At 38.7% G+C, this 17,412-nt stretch overlaps 1 protein-coding gene across 2 annotated transcripts; it reads left to right on the top strand.

The window, feature by feature from the left end:
- Positions 1-2,826: 2,826 nt before the first annotated feature.
- Positions 2,827-12,788, top strand: LOC108436776. Of its 2 annotated transcripts, XM_017713464.2 has the most exons (5): positions 2,827-3,068; positions 7,088-7,402; positions 9,276-9,323; positions 11,499-11,621; positions 11,801-12,788. In XM_017713464.2, exons 1-5 carry the CDS (start codon positions 3,014-3,016, stop codon positions 11,884-11,886), a joined length of 627 nt encoding a protein of 208 aa, XP_017568953.2. In that variant the 5' UTR covers positions 2,827-3,013; the 3' UTR covers positions 11,887-12,788. The 2 variants fall into 2 exon arrangements, with proteins under 2 accessions (XP_017568953.2, XP_017568954.2); XM_017713465.2 differs by lacking the exon at positions 9,276-9,323.
- The last annotated feature ends 4,624 nt before the right edge of the window (positions 12,789-17,412 follow it).

Genomic DNA, 17,412 nt, shown 5'->3' with positions numbered 1-17,412 from the left:
CTTTAAACCAATCCAGTAGAATGATCCATAAGCAGCATGTACAGCTAAACATACACATCACTTTATATGAGGATATAGACTCTCAGAAGTGGTCAGTGTTAAAAAACAGCACACTAACTTGTGGAATCCATGTCAACACTTTTTGTGTTGCATTGGTTACTGATTTAAGACATTCTTGTGTTAAAAGCCTCTGCGACCCTGTGCGAAATGTGTGTGTGTGTGTGTGTTAAAAACAACCCAGCATGTGTCGTCTATAAATGGGTACAGAAAATTAACACAATGGTCAACTAAACACAGATGTGTCTAGTTAGAGGCAGAATGTGTTGTTTAACACATGGTTCAAGAGTGTAAATAAAGCAGCGTGTTAGTTGAGAAAATAGGCCAAACATAGTCAGTTGTCAAAGGTGTGGAAAGACTGGAGGCAAAAAGTTTCCCAGAGCAGCATATAAAGAATTTAAGTGCAGGTGCACCATGGTGGTTAAGAGGTGTGTGATCAGTCTAAGGCAGATCTTAAAACATGCCTTTTACCTGCGACCCATGTAAAAATACTGTAACAGTAATGAGGAAGCAGTGCACTGATCATCCCCACAATGGCTTTTTGAAAAAGACTTTATTGTGTGGTTATGTTATGCGTGCCATTGCACGTTCAACACTGGGTTTTATAAATTAAGCCCACACTGTGCACACACACATATAGACATGTGGATGAATAAACACAAAACAAACTAAAAATAGACAAAAAAATTCAGAGGCATCCGCATCCGGCGATCTGCATGTGTTTCTGTAGAGAACATCGCCACTGATATGTGTTAGTATTAACATTAGCTCTCAGCGGTTATTGCTCAAACAGGAAGCTCGTCTTTTCCTCTGAGAGGCATGAGGTTAAAAGAAATTGCTCTGATTATTTTGACATGAGACATAAAGTGACCCCAACAATATTTATTTTTAACGTGTACAGCAATTGTGTATTTGTGTGTGTGTGTGTGTGTGTGTGTGTGTGTGTGTGCAGTATGGTGCAAAAGCCAGAGGCCGCCCTTTATGATATACTTAAGATATGAAGACAATATACACAAAGCGGTATATACATAACTATACTTAATATATTGATAGTAAATCAAAATACGTGCAGTTTTAATATGAATATTATGTAGTGTGAATCAACTTACCTGTGTGCAGGGACAAATATACTCACCGGCCACTTTATTAGGCACACCTGTTCAATTGCTTCTTAACACAAATAGCTAATCAGCCAATCACATGGCCACAACTCAATGAATTTAGGCATGTAGAGGTGGTCAAGACAACTTGCTGAAGTGCAGACCGAGCATCAGAACGGGGAAGAAAGGGGATTTAAGGGACTTTGAACGTGACGTGGTTGTTGGTTCCAGACGGGCTGTTCTGAGTATTTCAGAAACTGCTGATCTGCTGGGATTTTCACACACAACCATCTCTAGGGTTTACAGAGAATGGTCAGAAAAAGAGGAAATATCCAGTGAGCGGTCAGTTGTGTGGATAAAAATGCCTTGTTGATGTGAGAGGTCAGAGGAGAATGGGCAAACTGGTTCTAGATGATAGAAAGGCAACAGGAACTCAAATAACCAACCAAAATCTCTGAGGAACGTTTCCAACTCCTTGTTGAAAGTATGACACGAAGAATTAAGGCAGTTCTGAAGGCAAAAGGGGATCCAACCTTTTACTAGCAAATAAAGTGGCTAGTGAGTATATAGGACTGGAGGTAAAAGCACTGTTGTAGTGGAGGAAGTGAGGACTGCAACCAAACAACAGTGAGATTTATACAATTAAAGAACGGTAAATAATATTCACCGGGCAGTGATCTATATGTATATGTTCACACACACAAAAAGAAACACAGCCCTCTAGTTGATGTTTGCTACAGTGACACCCTACATGAGCAAAGCAGCTCATATCTGATTCTCTCTGCTCTCTGCTCACACACACATCCCCCACTGCCCTTCACAATAAGAGTCCTTAGGCAAGGCAACTTTACAGCACCTCTACACTTTAGTCATTTAAATTGCTTTGCAAATGAGGAAATGCAAAGATACTTCCAATTACAATTCAAAAAGACTTAGAGGAATAGAAAAATTAAAACAGATTTAAAACAACAGATATAAAAGAGAAGAAATAATTACATTTTTTAAATTAAAGAAACTTTAATAAAAAAAAAATTAACAATTCATTTTGAATTATAAAGTGCTTTAGCAAAATGAACGTGAGTGTAATATATGCTAATAAACACATAACCCAAAACATCTAAGTAAGACAGCTATGATGCTATTTTATCAGTATTCTTTCTCGTTCACCTCCACATCAACATACATCTCTGAAGTGGTAGCACCTGACTCTCCCTCTCCAATAAGGTTCCCACCTGTTTCTCTCTCTCTCTCTCTGATTACAGTTGTGCTACAATAAAGTTGTTTCCAGCAGAAAGTATGTTGTAATGCATACAGTGTCTGTAGATACACACACCGGCCAACAAGGTTTTGGAGTGGCCTAGTCAAAGTCCTGACTTTGTTCTTCAAACTAGTTCCCAAGATGCAAACTACTGTCTTTATACTGTGTTTATGTTTATTTGTATTAATTATAATGACATATAGTATTTTTACAAGGAGAAACATCCTGCCAAGACAAAAAGTTAAATAATATGTCTAGGTGTCTTCAGCACAGTATTGTATTGATCCTCTTCTCCAGTGTAATGCCTCTGTTTGTCCAGTTGGAGGCAGAATAAGAGCAATGTTTCTTCAACATTTTCTTTATCACACCAACAGTTTTAAGACACATGAAGAACCAATGCAATGCCACAGAAGCAGAAGCACACGTTTTCCTTTTTTTGACGCCTCCACGTTGATCGTTTAGAGGTTTTAGGTACTAGGGCAAACGTGAAAGAAGAGGACATACAATCTAGAAAACAGACAGCCTAGAAACTGTGTCAATGTCTGTGAAGACACACTGAAGAGCAGTGTGTGAGTTTGAATGGTGCGTCCACTCAGAGATGAAGATTCAAGAACACATGACCACCATCCTCACCCTTTTACTCGCAATCAGAGGTAAGCACACTATTATTTTATACATATGTGTGTCGCCGCTGTAGTAAGTAAAACGTAAAAAGAAGTATCTTCAAACTTGTAACTTCACAGTAGAGGGCAAAAACCTTCTTTACTTTCAATGTTAGTTATTGTGAATAGATTTTATCAATTGATTTGATCTATTTATCTATTTGATCTGTTGGTCAAATCATCATCAAATTGTCACACGGTGTAAAGGACAGCTGCTGAGCTCAATTTATACAGAAAACAGAAGGAGGTCATTTGACTGAAAAGACACTCATCGGCCACTTTATTAGGTACACCTTGCTAGTAAAAGATTGGACCCCCTTTTGCCTTCAGAACTGCCTTAATTATTCCTGTCATACTTTCAACAAGGTGTTGGAAACGTTCCTCAGAGAGTTTAGCTGGTTATTTGAGTTACTGTTGCCTTTCTATCATCCCGAACCAGTTTGCCCATTCTCCTCTGACCTCTCACATCAACAAGGCATTTTCGTCCACACAACTGACCGCTCACTGGATATTTTCTCTTTTTCAGACCATTCTCTGTAACCCTAGAGATGGTTGTGCGTGAAAATCCCAGTAGATCAGCAGTTTCTGAAATACTCAGACCAGCCCGTCTGGCACCAACAACTACGCCACGTTCAAAGCCACTTAAATCCCCTTTCTTCCCCGTTCTGATGCTCGGTCTGCACTTCAGCAGGTTGTCTTGACCACCTCTACATGCCTAAATGCATTGAGTTGTGGCCCTGTGATTGGCTGATTAGCTATTTATTCTACTGCTGTCACTGGTACATTAACACAATCACCAACTATTCTTCAAGAAATTTCTTCTTAAAACCCACTTTTACAGTTTTCATGAAGATTCTGACTTTCACCAGTGTTTATTTATGAATGGTGAGATCTTAAGAACAGACTCGTCACACTCTCAAGAGCACATTGGTCTGAAGAGTTATGTTCAGAACACATCATGACTCTGGCTTAGACTTTTCTTAAGAACTTTCTCAAGAACAAATTTAAGAAGAAAACTTAGGAAAATATTGATAAATGAGGCCCAGTGAGCTCCATAAATATTGGCACCCTTGGAGAAGGGATGGGGAAAAGTCTTATAAAAATAAGTGCTTAATCAGTTCAATCTAACATGGAAACATGAAAAATGTAAGCTTTAATTAACGTAAATGTAATCTAAGAAAACAAAAACCCATATTAGAAAATAGTTTTTAATGGCTGTGTCAAAAGCTTGACCGTGTGGTCACTGAACCATTTTATGCAGATTTAGACATGCATTTTGGATCATTGTCCTGCTGGAAGATCCAGCTTCAAGCCCAGTTTTAGCTTTTTGGCAGAGGCCGATAGATTTTCCTTTCAAACTCATCTGATACTTTATGGAGTCCATATTCTCACAAGGTTCTCAGGGATTTTGGAGGAAATACAGCACCAAAACATCACAGATCCTCCACCATACTTAACAGTGATGGATGAGGATCTTTTCTGAAGTTTCCTTCTTTTTATATCTAACCCACCTTGAGTGTTTGTTGCCAAAAACTCTACTTTGTCTCATTTGACCAAAAAAACTGGTTCCAGTCGCATCCAGCAAATTTCAGTTGCTGATGCTTGTAGATCAATAAAGTCTATCTTTGGCAACACATTTTGAAAAAAATGCTGGCATGGACGTAGCATCTTAATGGTTTTTTGAAGACTTGGTGACCCCAAAATACTACTATATCCTGCAAATCTCCAAATATGTTAAAATTTTATATATAATATTATATATTCTATAATGATCCTTCCCACAGTGTGTGTGGGTAAAACATACTGGTGCCCTCTTCCAGGCAGGTTCACTAAAGCTCCAGTTCTTTGAAAAACTCTAAGTATTACCCCAACAGAAGTGTTTAGCTACCCTTTATAGATATTTCCTGATTAGGAATGTCAACCCAATTTTGTCACATATCATTAGTGTGTTCTCTTGTGTCTTCACCATATTGATGAATGATGAAGGGAATTTGACCTCTGTGTCACCTCATATTTATACCTCAGGGAAGCCGAACATCATAGATTAGCATTTAAGAAGAGTGCCAATAATACTGCAAAGACAAACAAATAAAAAATAATAAGGGTTTTTTGTTTTGTTTTCTATAATTTTTACTTCAATTATCCCCTCAAATCCCACGGCCCACTGACAGGCCCAATAGCTTGCAACACTTCTAGAATCTAAGAATAGCTCAGGGGGTTGCATTGAAGTCTCTGTGATTACTGAATAATAAGCCTTAGTATGTAATGAACCTGAGATGTCAAGGTGTTAAAGCTTAGATTTATAGTTTCAGCTTGACTGAGGTAATTAACTGCAGACATTTTAATTATGGACAAAAATATACCACTGAGCTTGACAGTACATGACGTGTGACAATACAGTACTAGATAAAGCAACATATGACAAAGCGCTACATAATAAAGACAGAAATTAGCCAAAAATCGTAGCATGCAACAATTAACTGACCAGTAGTGGACGTGAGAAAAAAGTCTGTATTATAATAGAAGTGGTTAAAGATGTTTTAACAGGATGTGGTTCAGCTAAGTCTATCACTATTTGAATATGGGGGAGAAAGATTAGAGAACAGTGACTCCTGCAAACATGTTTTATGATGAACAAAATACGTACAATTGACGCAGTGCTTTCTCTGGTGAGACTAATAATACAATGTCCACTAAGCTGTGTACTGGTGAATTAGATGTGCTGCAACTGGAAGATGCACCCATCACTGACACAGGTGTCCAGCTGTGCACACACAGCTAGTATAATCTCCAATAGAATGGGGCACTCTGAAGCATGAAGTATCCACAAGCCTAAGGTTACCATGCCTAATATAAAAAGTTGGTTAGAGGGGAATAAAGCCCCCCCAGCACTGGGCTGAGAAGCAGTGAAACTGCACTCTCTGGAGTGATGGTGCTCTATACAATACATTCAGATGGGTTGGAGTGCTGATCCAGAACTGATCACCCAACATCAGTACCTCACTTCACTAACAGTTGCTGAATGCAATCAAATCCTCACAGCAATGTTCCCACACCTAGTATAAAGTCTTCCCAGAAGAGCGGAGACTGTCACTACAGCAAAGAGGGGGCAAACTCCCTAATAATTCCCTTGATTTGAGAAGCAGGTGTTTACAAACACTGACACACATAGTGCACTAGTGGTCATTTTTTACCCCTTTCATAAGCCCTACCTACCTTATAGGTTCACTTTATAGGTGTTCAATCACAGACTATATGTCAGCCCTCCTATTCCATTCATCATTGCTCAGGAACATTGCTGGTCAGATATTTTCTGGGTGGTGGACGTGTCTAATGGTCCAATCATCAGTAAAGTTTCACACAGTGTAAAGGACAGCTGCTGAGCTCAAATGATGCAGAAAAGTCATCAAAAAATGTAAATACATGTTTATCATTGGACGATAAATACTAGCTCAGCCTAAGGCAGTTTAGCTCCATCCATCCTATTTCAAGTTATAAGAAGTGTTTTTTTCAAGCTATGAGGACTGCTTTTTTGGATGAGGCACTTATAAATAGCAGCAAATAAGAGGAGAGATCATTTACATATTTTAGTCTTAAAGGCACAGTAACAAAAACAGCCTCTTGGAGAGATTAGAAAATGATTTAATTAAAAAATGAATTATGATTGTATGTGTCATTTCATTACAAGGGCCTATTAACAATTTTGAATTCCTAGTACTGGTATATTGGAATTTGATTTGGATATATGGTCAGGGGCTGAGCACTGGTCCCCAGGTTTTTACATATGCCAGTGTCACTGCTAGATTAAGAGTGGTGCAACACCCAAAACAATAGGGGCTCTGTGGTAGAAAACTGACCATTGATTAACGGCTAGACGATGGCAAACAGATGAGCTGTACACCAGCAAGTTGGACCAACAATGAAAGAATATCTAATTAACTGGCTTTGTGTATAACTACATTAAAAACTCTTTGAAACACTTTAATCTACCCTTGACTCTCTCCTTAAAGGTATGGCAGTTACCCATATTTCCTTGCTGGAGGGAGAGACCTTTAACTTTGATCTGCCAGATGTGCCACGTGGATCCAACATCACCTCAATCGAATGGAGACACAGAAAGAACAGAAGCACATTGCTGGCTATTATTAACCCAGAAAATAACAGCATTGAGAAATTTGCTCAGAGGAGTAGACTTGAAATCATGAAGAATGGATCAATCTACATCAGAGATGTCCAGCAAGAAGATGTGGGGAACTACACTTGCAAGATAATTTTTGAAAGTGGTAGAACTGAAACGTACATGGTGTCCTTGAACCTGTCCTCGGGTAAGTTTTACTGTCCTACTGCTTGATCTGCTCTGAGGTTTTAAGAGGGTATGCTGAAACACGGGTTCTCTGTCCATGGCACGGATGGACCATGTCTGCATCACTTCCTCAAATCAATTCCAGTTAGGTTTGCAGTTCCTGTCATAGCAGAGCTCTTCTCTGTTCCAGGAAAGTATCGGCAGTACAAATCAATTATCTAAGTAAGTACACAGATCCCTTTATCCTCCCCTCTCATAGTCAATTGTCTAAACATGTTGTCATGGCACTATTAGGTAAAAGATCCATCCGAAAGCTGACAGTTTCACATCATTAGGTGAACTTTCAGATCTCTTAAAGAGTCCTACTGTAAGTGTGCATCCCTTTCATGCTTGTGGGAAATGTCATTAATGCATTAAATACTATTTTATTTTATTGCTCTTATTGAAATAATGATCAATATTTAATCAGTACTGTAACAGGTTGGTAGGAAAGGTTAGTCAGCAACTGGAAGGTTCCTGGCTGCCCTATGGAGTGAGGCACTTAACCCTGCCCCAGGTGGCATGACTCTGCTGGTGGTGCTGGGCTGCATCGTTATGAGGCAGAATCACCAATTTGCATTAATTACATTAATTAATACACTCTTGACCGAGACCTTGCTTTAATCAGATAGCTGAGAAAGGTTTTAAGCTATTTTTTACAGGACAGAATGATAGAAGAGGTTAGATCACAGTTAATGATTTGCATTTTTGAGGCACCAAATCTTTGAAACTACATCACCCGCATGCCAACAAACTATTGGATAGACATGTTGGAAGAAGACATTTCCTTTCATTTAATGGCAAACATAATGGCCCCCTAGACACTTCTGGAACTTTGACTGATGGTCCGAGCAAATAAGATGAAAATAAAGCTTTATGGCAAAAAAGCACTCAAGTAGAGTTTGACAAGTATGTTTTAAGTGTGGTGGAGGGTCTGATGTTTTGGGCCTGTTTTCCAAAGAGATTTTTGCTGACAAACTAGCTGACTCTACCAAAAAGCTAAAGCTGGGTCATGGTTAGGTCTTCCAGTATGACACTGATTCAAAACAGATATCCAAATCCACACAAGCATATTTAAATTGGCACAGATTGAAGCTTTTGGCATGGCCATTACCTAAAGCCCATTAAAACCAGTGGGGTGAGTTGAAGAGTCCAAAAGAGGAGCCCTAGGACCCTGGAGAATGTTGAGAGATTCTGTACTGATTAGTCTCCAATTCCTTTTGTTATAGGAGAAAACTCCTATAAAAAACATATTAATGAAACACATTAAAATACATATAAATTCAAATTGAACAAATATGCATTATATGGTCAAAAGTATGTGGACAACGCTCCTAATTATGGTGACACTCACTGTTAACAGATGTATAAAATCAAATAATTAGCCATGCAGTCTCCACAGACAAACATTGAAATGAGAATGGATTGTACTGAAGAGCTCAGAGACCTTTGACATGTCACTTTAAGTTTGTGAAACTTCTGCCCTGCTAGATCTGCCCTGGGCAAATTTAGGTGCTACTATTGTAAAGTAGAGGCATCGAGGAGGAATAACAGCTCAGCCACAAAGTGGTGAACCACATAAAACCATAGAGCAGGGCTGTGGAGTGCTGAAGCATACAGCGCATTAAAATCACCTGTCCTCAGTTGCATTATTCACTACAGAATTCCAATCTGACTCTAGAAGCAACAATTGCAGCCAGGCTTCTCGTCCAACATCAGCGCCTGACCTCACAAATGGTGCTTTGACTGCATAGGCGCACATTCTCACAGAAACACTTATAGTGTATATCTATCAAACATGAAATGTATACAAAGGTTATGCATTGTGTCCATTTAGCTGTTTTTTTTCCCTACAGACACATCAGGAAAGAGTCCTATTTATAACTCCACACTTGCACCATTAGGTAACTCTTTTTTAAGTCAATACGGCAAATACAGTTATAAGAAATACATTGTATTTCCACAAATTGACCACTGTATGAGATCCCTTTACTTTCGGACAACTGTGTAAGGTGTGATAATATACATTGTAGCTCATCTGTTGATGCACAAATTATCAGCCCTCTTCCTTTCCATACATCACTGGTCAGTTTCTTTCTATGGCGATTGACCATATATTATTTGGGTGGTGGATTATTCCCAGCACAGCGGTGGTACTCACATATGATTTTAACTCATGTTAGTTACATTGCTAACTTGAGAGTGATCTGTCATTAAAAATATTCAACCAAGGAAAGCCGACCATTGATAAAGAGGATAAAGAAGGGATGTATATTAATGAATGGAAGTTTGGTTAAAAGTAAGAAGGTAGGCCAATTGTTTTAGATAATAGCACCAGTGATACGAGGCTAAAAATTCAGGAGCATAAATTTAGCAGCATACCGCTGAATGCATTTAAAAACATTTTATTATTCAAAAATAGTCCATTTAAATTAAAAAATGTTTCATGTTGGACTGAGAATAAGCCAACACTAACACTAATAGCTAACCGGATCAATGGCTGGATGCTGAATAGGATTTATCTCCTACACAAGATCTTCCACAGTTTAAAGATCTACAGACCATCATCTAGAGCAGTCCACGCTATCTGTGCTGTCTCTGTTACATCTTTAGTAATGTTTGCCAATCATGGTAGCAAACTTACAACTTGGTCATTTTACACAGGTAGGCCAAGACAGTGTTAGGAGTCTTGCCCAAGGACTCTTATTGGTATAGTGTAGGGTGCTTGCCCTGGCGGGGGATTGAACCCCAGTCTACAGTGTAGAAGGCAGAGGTGTTAACCACTACACTACCCCAGATACCATGGAGGAAAATAATTTTACCCACTAGTTTCCATTCAAAACATAACAATAAAACAAGAGCAGCACCACAATAATTCACAGTTACAAGCATATTCTATTTAATAAACATGAACTTAAAATGAATAACATGCCTTTTTAGTCCCCAGAAATCATTAGGCCTTTACTAAATGCTAAGAAGTCTCAGAGGGTTCCACTCTGTATGTCTTCTCCATCTTCCCATGAGTAACAAATGCCAAAATAGTGATTTCAGTTTCTGAATACTGCCCAGCAGGCACTGGATGCCAATTTGACATCATAAGAACGTTGGACTCTAAAGTTTGACACACATACAATTTTAGCTGAAAATGAAAATCAGGTTGGCATCAAAACTCAAAAGGGTTGACAGGGACAGTTGGCAACCATGGCTGTGGTGCCTGGGGAGCATTTGGGTGTCTAGCTCAATGGCACTTTAGAAGGGGTCAGGAATTGAACTGCCAACCCTATGATTAACAGGCAACCTACTCTACAACCTAAGTCATGGCTGCCTCAACCAAACCCACTGGTCATGGAGTCAGTCTTAAAAAAGCTATGGAGGAACAGCCATGAAAACATTCAGAATGTAAACAGACATGAATATTTTTCTCAACACAAAAACACTGGAAATGGAAGTCTGAAATATCTCCAGAATGTTTTTAATAATAAAAATGTGCTTTCACTTCTTTTAGTTTTAGCCGCTTCACTTTTTCTAGCTTCTACAAATTGGGCATGTCCAGCAGGGTGATGGCGTTTTAAGTGTCTGATTAAGTTTGTTGTTGTGAATGTTTTTGTGGTTGTTCTTTCATGGCTTATTCACAACAAATACAGGTGGCACAGCGGGTTGTCCACCCATTGTAGGGTTAGCAGCTCAATCCCCGACTCCTCATGTGCATGATTGAAGTGCTCTTCAGCAAGGCACCAGGCCTCCCGGGACACCACCACTCCTCATATCTGATGTTGGAGATTGATTGACATATTTATTTTTTCCAACTGAAATCCAATGTCTGTACATCAACTCGATTTTCGTTTTCAACTAAAAATCAATCAATTTGTCTGATGGTAGAGCCCAGTGTCTTTTTGACGTCAAACTAACATCCAGTTCCATCCAGATCCAGAAGGAGATTCTAATAAAGTGGCCAATGAGTGGATTTGTAATTTTTCTTGATTGAGCATCTTGATTGGAAATGAAATGTGTCTCTAATGCTTATTTTAAACACCTCCTACAGGTTATTTGACACATCTTTCCCTTTCTGTTTCCACAAGGTAATCAACCTGCTAGTATACTGAAGATTGCTATACCAGTGAGTTGTGGGGTCTTAGGTTTGGTTCTGCTTGGTGGTGTAATACTAATCATTTTCAAGTGCAGAAAGGAACGCAGAACTTCAGGTTAGTCTGATAACAGTTCTTGCATATTGGGCTTTTATTCACTGTTTTGATGACCATGCAATATATATCTCACACTACTACAGTTCACAATGTACACACATAGAACAGATGCAATAGCTTGCTTACATATATATGTGTAAAAGTGTCCACCCGATTTTGACAATTATTTCTTTTTCCAGGTGAATCTATTTATGGTAACATGCAGTATATTATGCAACAACAACGAAAGAGGTCAAAGAGGCCAGAAATGAAGGACGTGAAATAGGCCAGCTGTCCCTGCCTCATATAACTACTACATCTCATCTGCATCTACTACACTATGCAGCACCACAGTCAGAACCCAAAACACCAGTGTGTGGTTTTTCTACTGCACTGTTTTCAGCATCTGCTCTTTGTTGTGCAGTTTTCAGGAAACTGTTTTAAAGACACGTATGGTGGGCTTTACTGCTTCAGTGCTTCCGATAGTGCTATGCGAAGCTGTTTGTTGCAGTAGATGTTTTGTACATGCGCACCTTGTTGTTAACTTATAACCTTGTTGTTCACTTACTAACCCTAAACTTAAACATAACCTTAAAGAGAATTTACATTGATTTTCTTTTATTTTTGTAGTATTTTTTTGGTTCATTGTAGAAAAAAATATTTTCTTTACAGTGCTGGTTATAGGAGGCAGGGGTTGTGATATGTACAACACAAATATAACCAATTTATTCACTATTCAAAACCACCAGTGAACCTACACATGTTAAGTGTAATAATACTACTACTAATAACAATAAGAAATACATTTTCTGACGGGAAAATTTTGCCTTACAATACTCTGCATGTATTTTAAAAACATATTTTAGGCCAATATGATCATAGAACACTGCATTCATAAATAATTTATGTAACAATTTTTTTGTGAGGGATCTTTTAGAAGCATTAAAAACTTTGGATGTCGGGTTCTTATCACCACCACTGTGAAAAATTCTGAATTTGTATGTTTCTCTAGAATAGAGCTTTTCACATCAGACCACATTGACTTTGTTTACATTTTAACAAGTTGATTAAGCATAAATGTTCTGTTGAGTGATATCAAAACCAAGTGTTACCTTTTCTTTCTGTTACTTTGTTCCTTTTTGCATATACACATACACCATATTTCCAAAAGTATTTGCTCGTCTGCCTTCGCATGCATATGAAATTGAGTGACATCCCATTCTTATTCTATAGGGTTTAATATGATGTCTTCCCACCCTTTGCAGCTATAATTGCTTCATCTCTTCTGGGAAGGCTTTCCACAAGGGTTAGGAGTGTGTTTATGGGAATTTTTGACCGTTCTTCCAGAAGTGCATGAGGTCAGACGCTGATGTTGGACGAGAAGGCCTGGCTCGTAGTCTCCACTCTAATTCATCCCAAAGGTGTTCTATCGGGTTGAGATCAGGACTCTGCAGGCCAGTCAAGTTCATCCACACCAAACTCGCTCATCCATGTCTTTATGGACCTGCTTTGTGCACTGGTGCGCAGTCATGTTGGAAAAGGAAGGGGCAGTCCCCAAACCGTTCCCACAAATTTGGGAGCATGAAATTGTCCAAAATCTCTTGGTGCTGAGGCATTAAGAGTTCCTTTCACTGGAAATAAGGAAAAACAACCCCACACCATAATCTCCCCTCCACCAACCTTCACACTTGGCACAATGCAGTCAGACAAGTACCGTTCTCCTGGCAACCGCCAAACCCAGAGTCATCCATCAGATTTCAGATGGAGAAGTGTGACTCGTCGCTCCAGAGAACACGTCTCCCCTGCTCTAGAGTCCAGTGGCGGCGCTTTACACCACTGCATTCCACGCTTTGCATTATGCTTGGTGATGTAAGGCTTGAATGGAGCTGTTTGGCCATGGAAATGCATTCCATGAAGCTCTCTACGCTGTTCTTGAGCTGATCTGAAGGCCATATGAAGTTTTGGGGTCTGTAGCGATTGGCTCTGCAGAAAGTTGGTGACCTCTGCGCACTATGCGCCTCAGCATCCGCTGACCCCGCTCCGATCACAGTACCACACTGGAATTCACTGAGCTCCTGAGAGTGACCTATTTTTTCACTAATGTCTGTAGAAGCAGTCTGCAGGCCTAGGTGCTTGGTTTTATACACCTGTGGCCATGGAAGTGATTGGAACACCTGAATTCAATTATTTGGATGGGTGAGTGAATACTTTTGGAAATGTAGTGTATCAGTTTGCTCTATGAGTATGTATTTAAATACAGAATGCAGTTCCATTCATTGCTTAATGTTGTTAAAATAAATTTTATCATTAGTATGTGTTTGTTTATAATCTTCCCTGAGGTGTTGTACAGATAGGATCGACCAGAAAAGGGTCGGATGTTCTGTAGTGACGGAAATAAATTGAGACATATTCATTTCCAGTACACGCTGCCAGTTAATCTGCCACTACCTTAAGTTGGCATCTGTATGTTTCTAGGTCAGGGGGGTTTGAACAAGGCCTTGATCATGCATAAGAATACGACTGAGTCAGTTTCCTCTGAACAGGTAAAAGTATTTCTCAGAAGTTGCCATGAAGATCTGAATACTGAAACACTTTTTCAACCCTCTGTACCCAAAGTTTAATATTCCAATTCCAGGTTGAATTCCATTGCAAAGGCATTTAACTCTAAACAGCTCTCAGTTGTTAATTATATAGGTGAAAAAGTGCCAGATGTGTTGATGCTGCTGTAGACTAGCTATCAGAAACTTAAATTTAGCTGTTGCTGCCAAGCTGTGAACACAGGGAAAAAAACACATTAATTCTGGTGGCTGCAAATCTGAGGTGTTTCACATGTAGGACCGTATATACTACATTCACATTACCAAGTTGAAATGGCACAAATTAAGATCTGATGTTTTCAAACCTGTGTGAACAAATCTGACCTTTTCAAATCAAATCTGAACCACTTTGGCCTCATCATGAACAACAAGCAAACTAATCAGCAGGACAAGCCTTCATTGAACAGTGTACTGGCACCTGCTTTAGACTGGCGGTGCTGCCACATTAACATTTTAAAATGGTGCATATGCAGCAGAAAAAAACAGACACAAAAAATGGCCGCATGGCCATGAATCAGATATGTATATGATCTGGGACCACATATAGTATACCACATATAAGTGTTTCAGATTTGATGTGAAAAGATTTGTGTGTCCACGCAGCTCTGAGAAAATCAGATCTGCGTCATAAAACTGGATTTGTGCCACTTCAGCCTGATAACATGAGCGTAGCCTTTCGTACTCATTTCAATAAAGGCTTCTGCTGCTAGTTTGTTCATTAATTGTTCATGACGCATGTGGATCATTCAAGTGATGCCTTTGGGCATTTATTATGTGAACAATCAAGATGGAACGATTGGATCTGTGCAACAAATCCGAATTAAGCAATAAGGCCTGTAATATGAATGTAGCCAAAGTGGCTCTGACTTGATTTGATAAGACCAGTTTTTCACATTCACGCAGCACTGATCTGTGCCACATTGGGGGCAAAAAAAAAGATTCATGCTACTTAAACCTGGTCATTCACTGCTTAGGGTGGCTTTCTGGTTTAGAAAATGCACTAAGAATGTGCACTTCTTTTTAGCTGTCAAATTTGCATACAAAACTATTTGTAATGACTATTGTAGTGACCTGCCACTGGCTGGGACTTGTTCTGAGGCCCTCAGGACCTCAGTAGCCATGCATGGAGGCTCAAGGCTCATACGCTCTTAGAGGACTTATTGTTAATGTGGTTGTTAATATAGTTGTTTATTGATCTGAAGTGTTTATATGTATTTTTTGTGAAACTTTGTGTTGGGGTATGAGTTTGGTTGGCTTTGGGCTTGGTCTATCATCAGGATGAAGTCTGTGACTGGTGGTGTCCCTCATGAGTTCAGTGCTTTGTATATTTCTTCTGCCATGGTGTTTAATAAAGAGCCCTTCTTGTGGTGGAATCATAGTCTCCCCTGTGTCTTACTTTAAGCTGAACGCTACACTATTAATATCTTAACAATAGTAATCCATATAAATAACAGATTATTTCTTGTTCATCATTTTAAAGTATTTAATTAAATCATGCATGAATATCATTTTCTGTCATTGGTGTTACAGCCACTGTACATGATAATTCAGCCCATGAAGAATGCAGTTTATCCATTTAAGCTGTACAGAAAACACAGTTTAAAACTGGTTAATAATATTATAATGGATGAATGATGTCCATATGATGTATTATGAACTATATAATTAATGATATTGAAAAAACACCTCTGACTTATACATTTCAACATTCATAGAACTAAAAAATGACAGAAGCCAGCATGTAAAACCAGCGACATCACATGATTATTTCAACCACATTTTATATCAAAGCAGTCATAATGCCAAGTAACAGTGAATAAACCTGATACACTACATCAAGACATTATACCGCTTTCAACATTAGGAATGAACTAATATTATTTATCCTGTTAAACGGTTATGACACCGTCACAATGACTGGTAACAAACAAGTCTATGATAATAAATATGGCCCAACATCAACACATGTCAACAACACATGAATCAAACCTACAGGTTATCAATAACAGGTTATTTGACTACTGAAAACCACCTACACCTTTTGGCAATGAACAACTAGAAAAGGAACAAAAATGTAATCATTGTGAAAGCTGGCAAAAAATCCAATTTTCACAGTACATTTGACCTTTCTGTTCATTATGGCGTTATGCCAGCCTATGGCAACGTTCATAGCAATTCATAACGCATCACTGATCAGAATGTGGGTTTGATTAGAGCATGTTCAGTTGGTCATTCATGGAAACTGCCTCAACGTTTTAAAATTAAAATGTAAAAGAACTTCTGATAATGTTGTGCCAATCAACAGCTCATTCTTAACATTTTAAATTTAGAAATTTTTAAAATTAGATCTCAAAAAAAAAAACAACAACAGCTGTTCCATGTTATTGGTGTTAAGATCTAAATTTGTTACACCAGTGACATTTTGATATTGAACTTGGTTTTTCCAAGAGGGATTCCACAGCCTCTCAGACCTGTCACGATTGGCCCCTCCCAGTCCTGTCCATGTGTTCATGTTTTGGTTTAGCCCCCTTGTTTCATGACTCCGCCCCTGATTGTCTCCACCTGTTTTCCACCTGTCCCTCGTTTTCCATATGTGTTTAAGCCCTGTGTTTTCCTCTTGTCTTCGCTGGTCTTTGTTTGATTGTATTGGTCTCTGTTGTTTGTTATCTGCTGTGCTGGATGTTCTGCTTGTTCTGTTGAATTCTGGTGTCTGTCATGTCTGCCCCCCAATCTATCGGTCTGTTATGACCCTGATTTTGGATTTGCCCTTAATAAATCTTGCTTATCTCAGCATGTGCGTCCGCCTCCTCGCTCTACGTCACAAGACCATACCTCATACATGTGTTGAAATGAATAACATGAATGATGCATCTAACAGCTAAATTCAGTGCAAAAAAGCATGAGTGGAGCATATGCTCCTTGTAATAAACACACGTACCTCTGAATTATACCCTAGAAAGAACTTTATATGGAATTTAAAACATGCTAAAATAGGCCTTTTTAAAAAATGCTAACACTAGTATAGTGAAACTGAGGGACATTGTATAATTTCAATAATTTTCTTTAGATCTTTTAACAAGTTTTTTTAAATGCTCTAAGTGATACATTTAATAAATGTTACTTTAATGCATGACGTAAAAATTGATAGGAATTTTTTCAGTGTTTATGTATGTGACTAAAAGCAACACACAGCCTCAGGACAAATAAAATGGCAA

Source organism: Pygocentrus nattereri, chromosome 6 (assembly GCF_015220715.1).
Source record: "Pygocentrus nattereri isolate fPygNat1 chromosome 6, fPygNat1.pri, whole genome shotgun sequence".
NCBI lineage: Eukaryota > Metazoa > Chordata > Actinopteri > Characiformes > Serrasalmidae > Pygocentrus > Pygocentrus nattereri.
The sequence above is the reverse complement of the archived record's forward strand: the minus strand, read 5'-3'. Positions and strand labels throughout refer to the sequence as shown.

What these genes read in the sequence shown, in the direction of transcription:
- LOC108436776 (XM_017713464.2), top strand. Translation starts at nt 3,014, where the DNA reads ATGAAGATTCAAGAACACATGACCACCATCCTCACCCTTTTACTCGCA. An exon ending in GTCCTTGAACCTGTCCTCGG is followed by an intron (nt 7,403 to 9,275) that starts GTAAGTTTTACT and finishes TTTTCCCTACAG; the next exon opens with ACACATCAGGAAAGAGTCCT. An exon ending in CTCCACACTTGCACCATTAG is followed by an intron (nt 9,324 to 11,498) that starts GTAACTCTTTTT and finishes TGTTTCCACAAG; the next exon opens with GTAATCAACCTGCTAGTATA.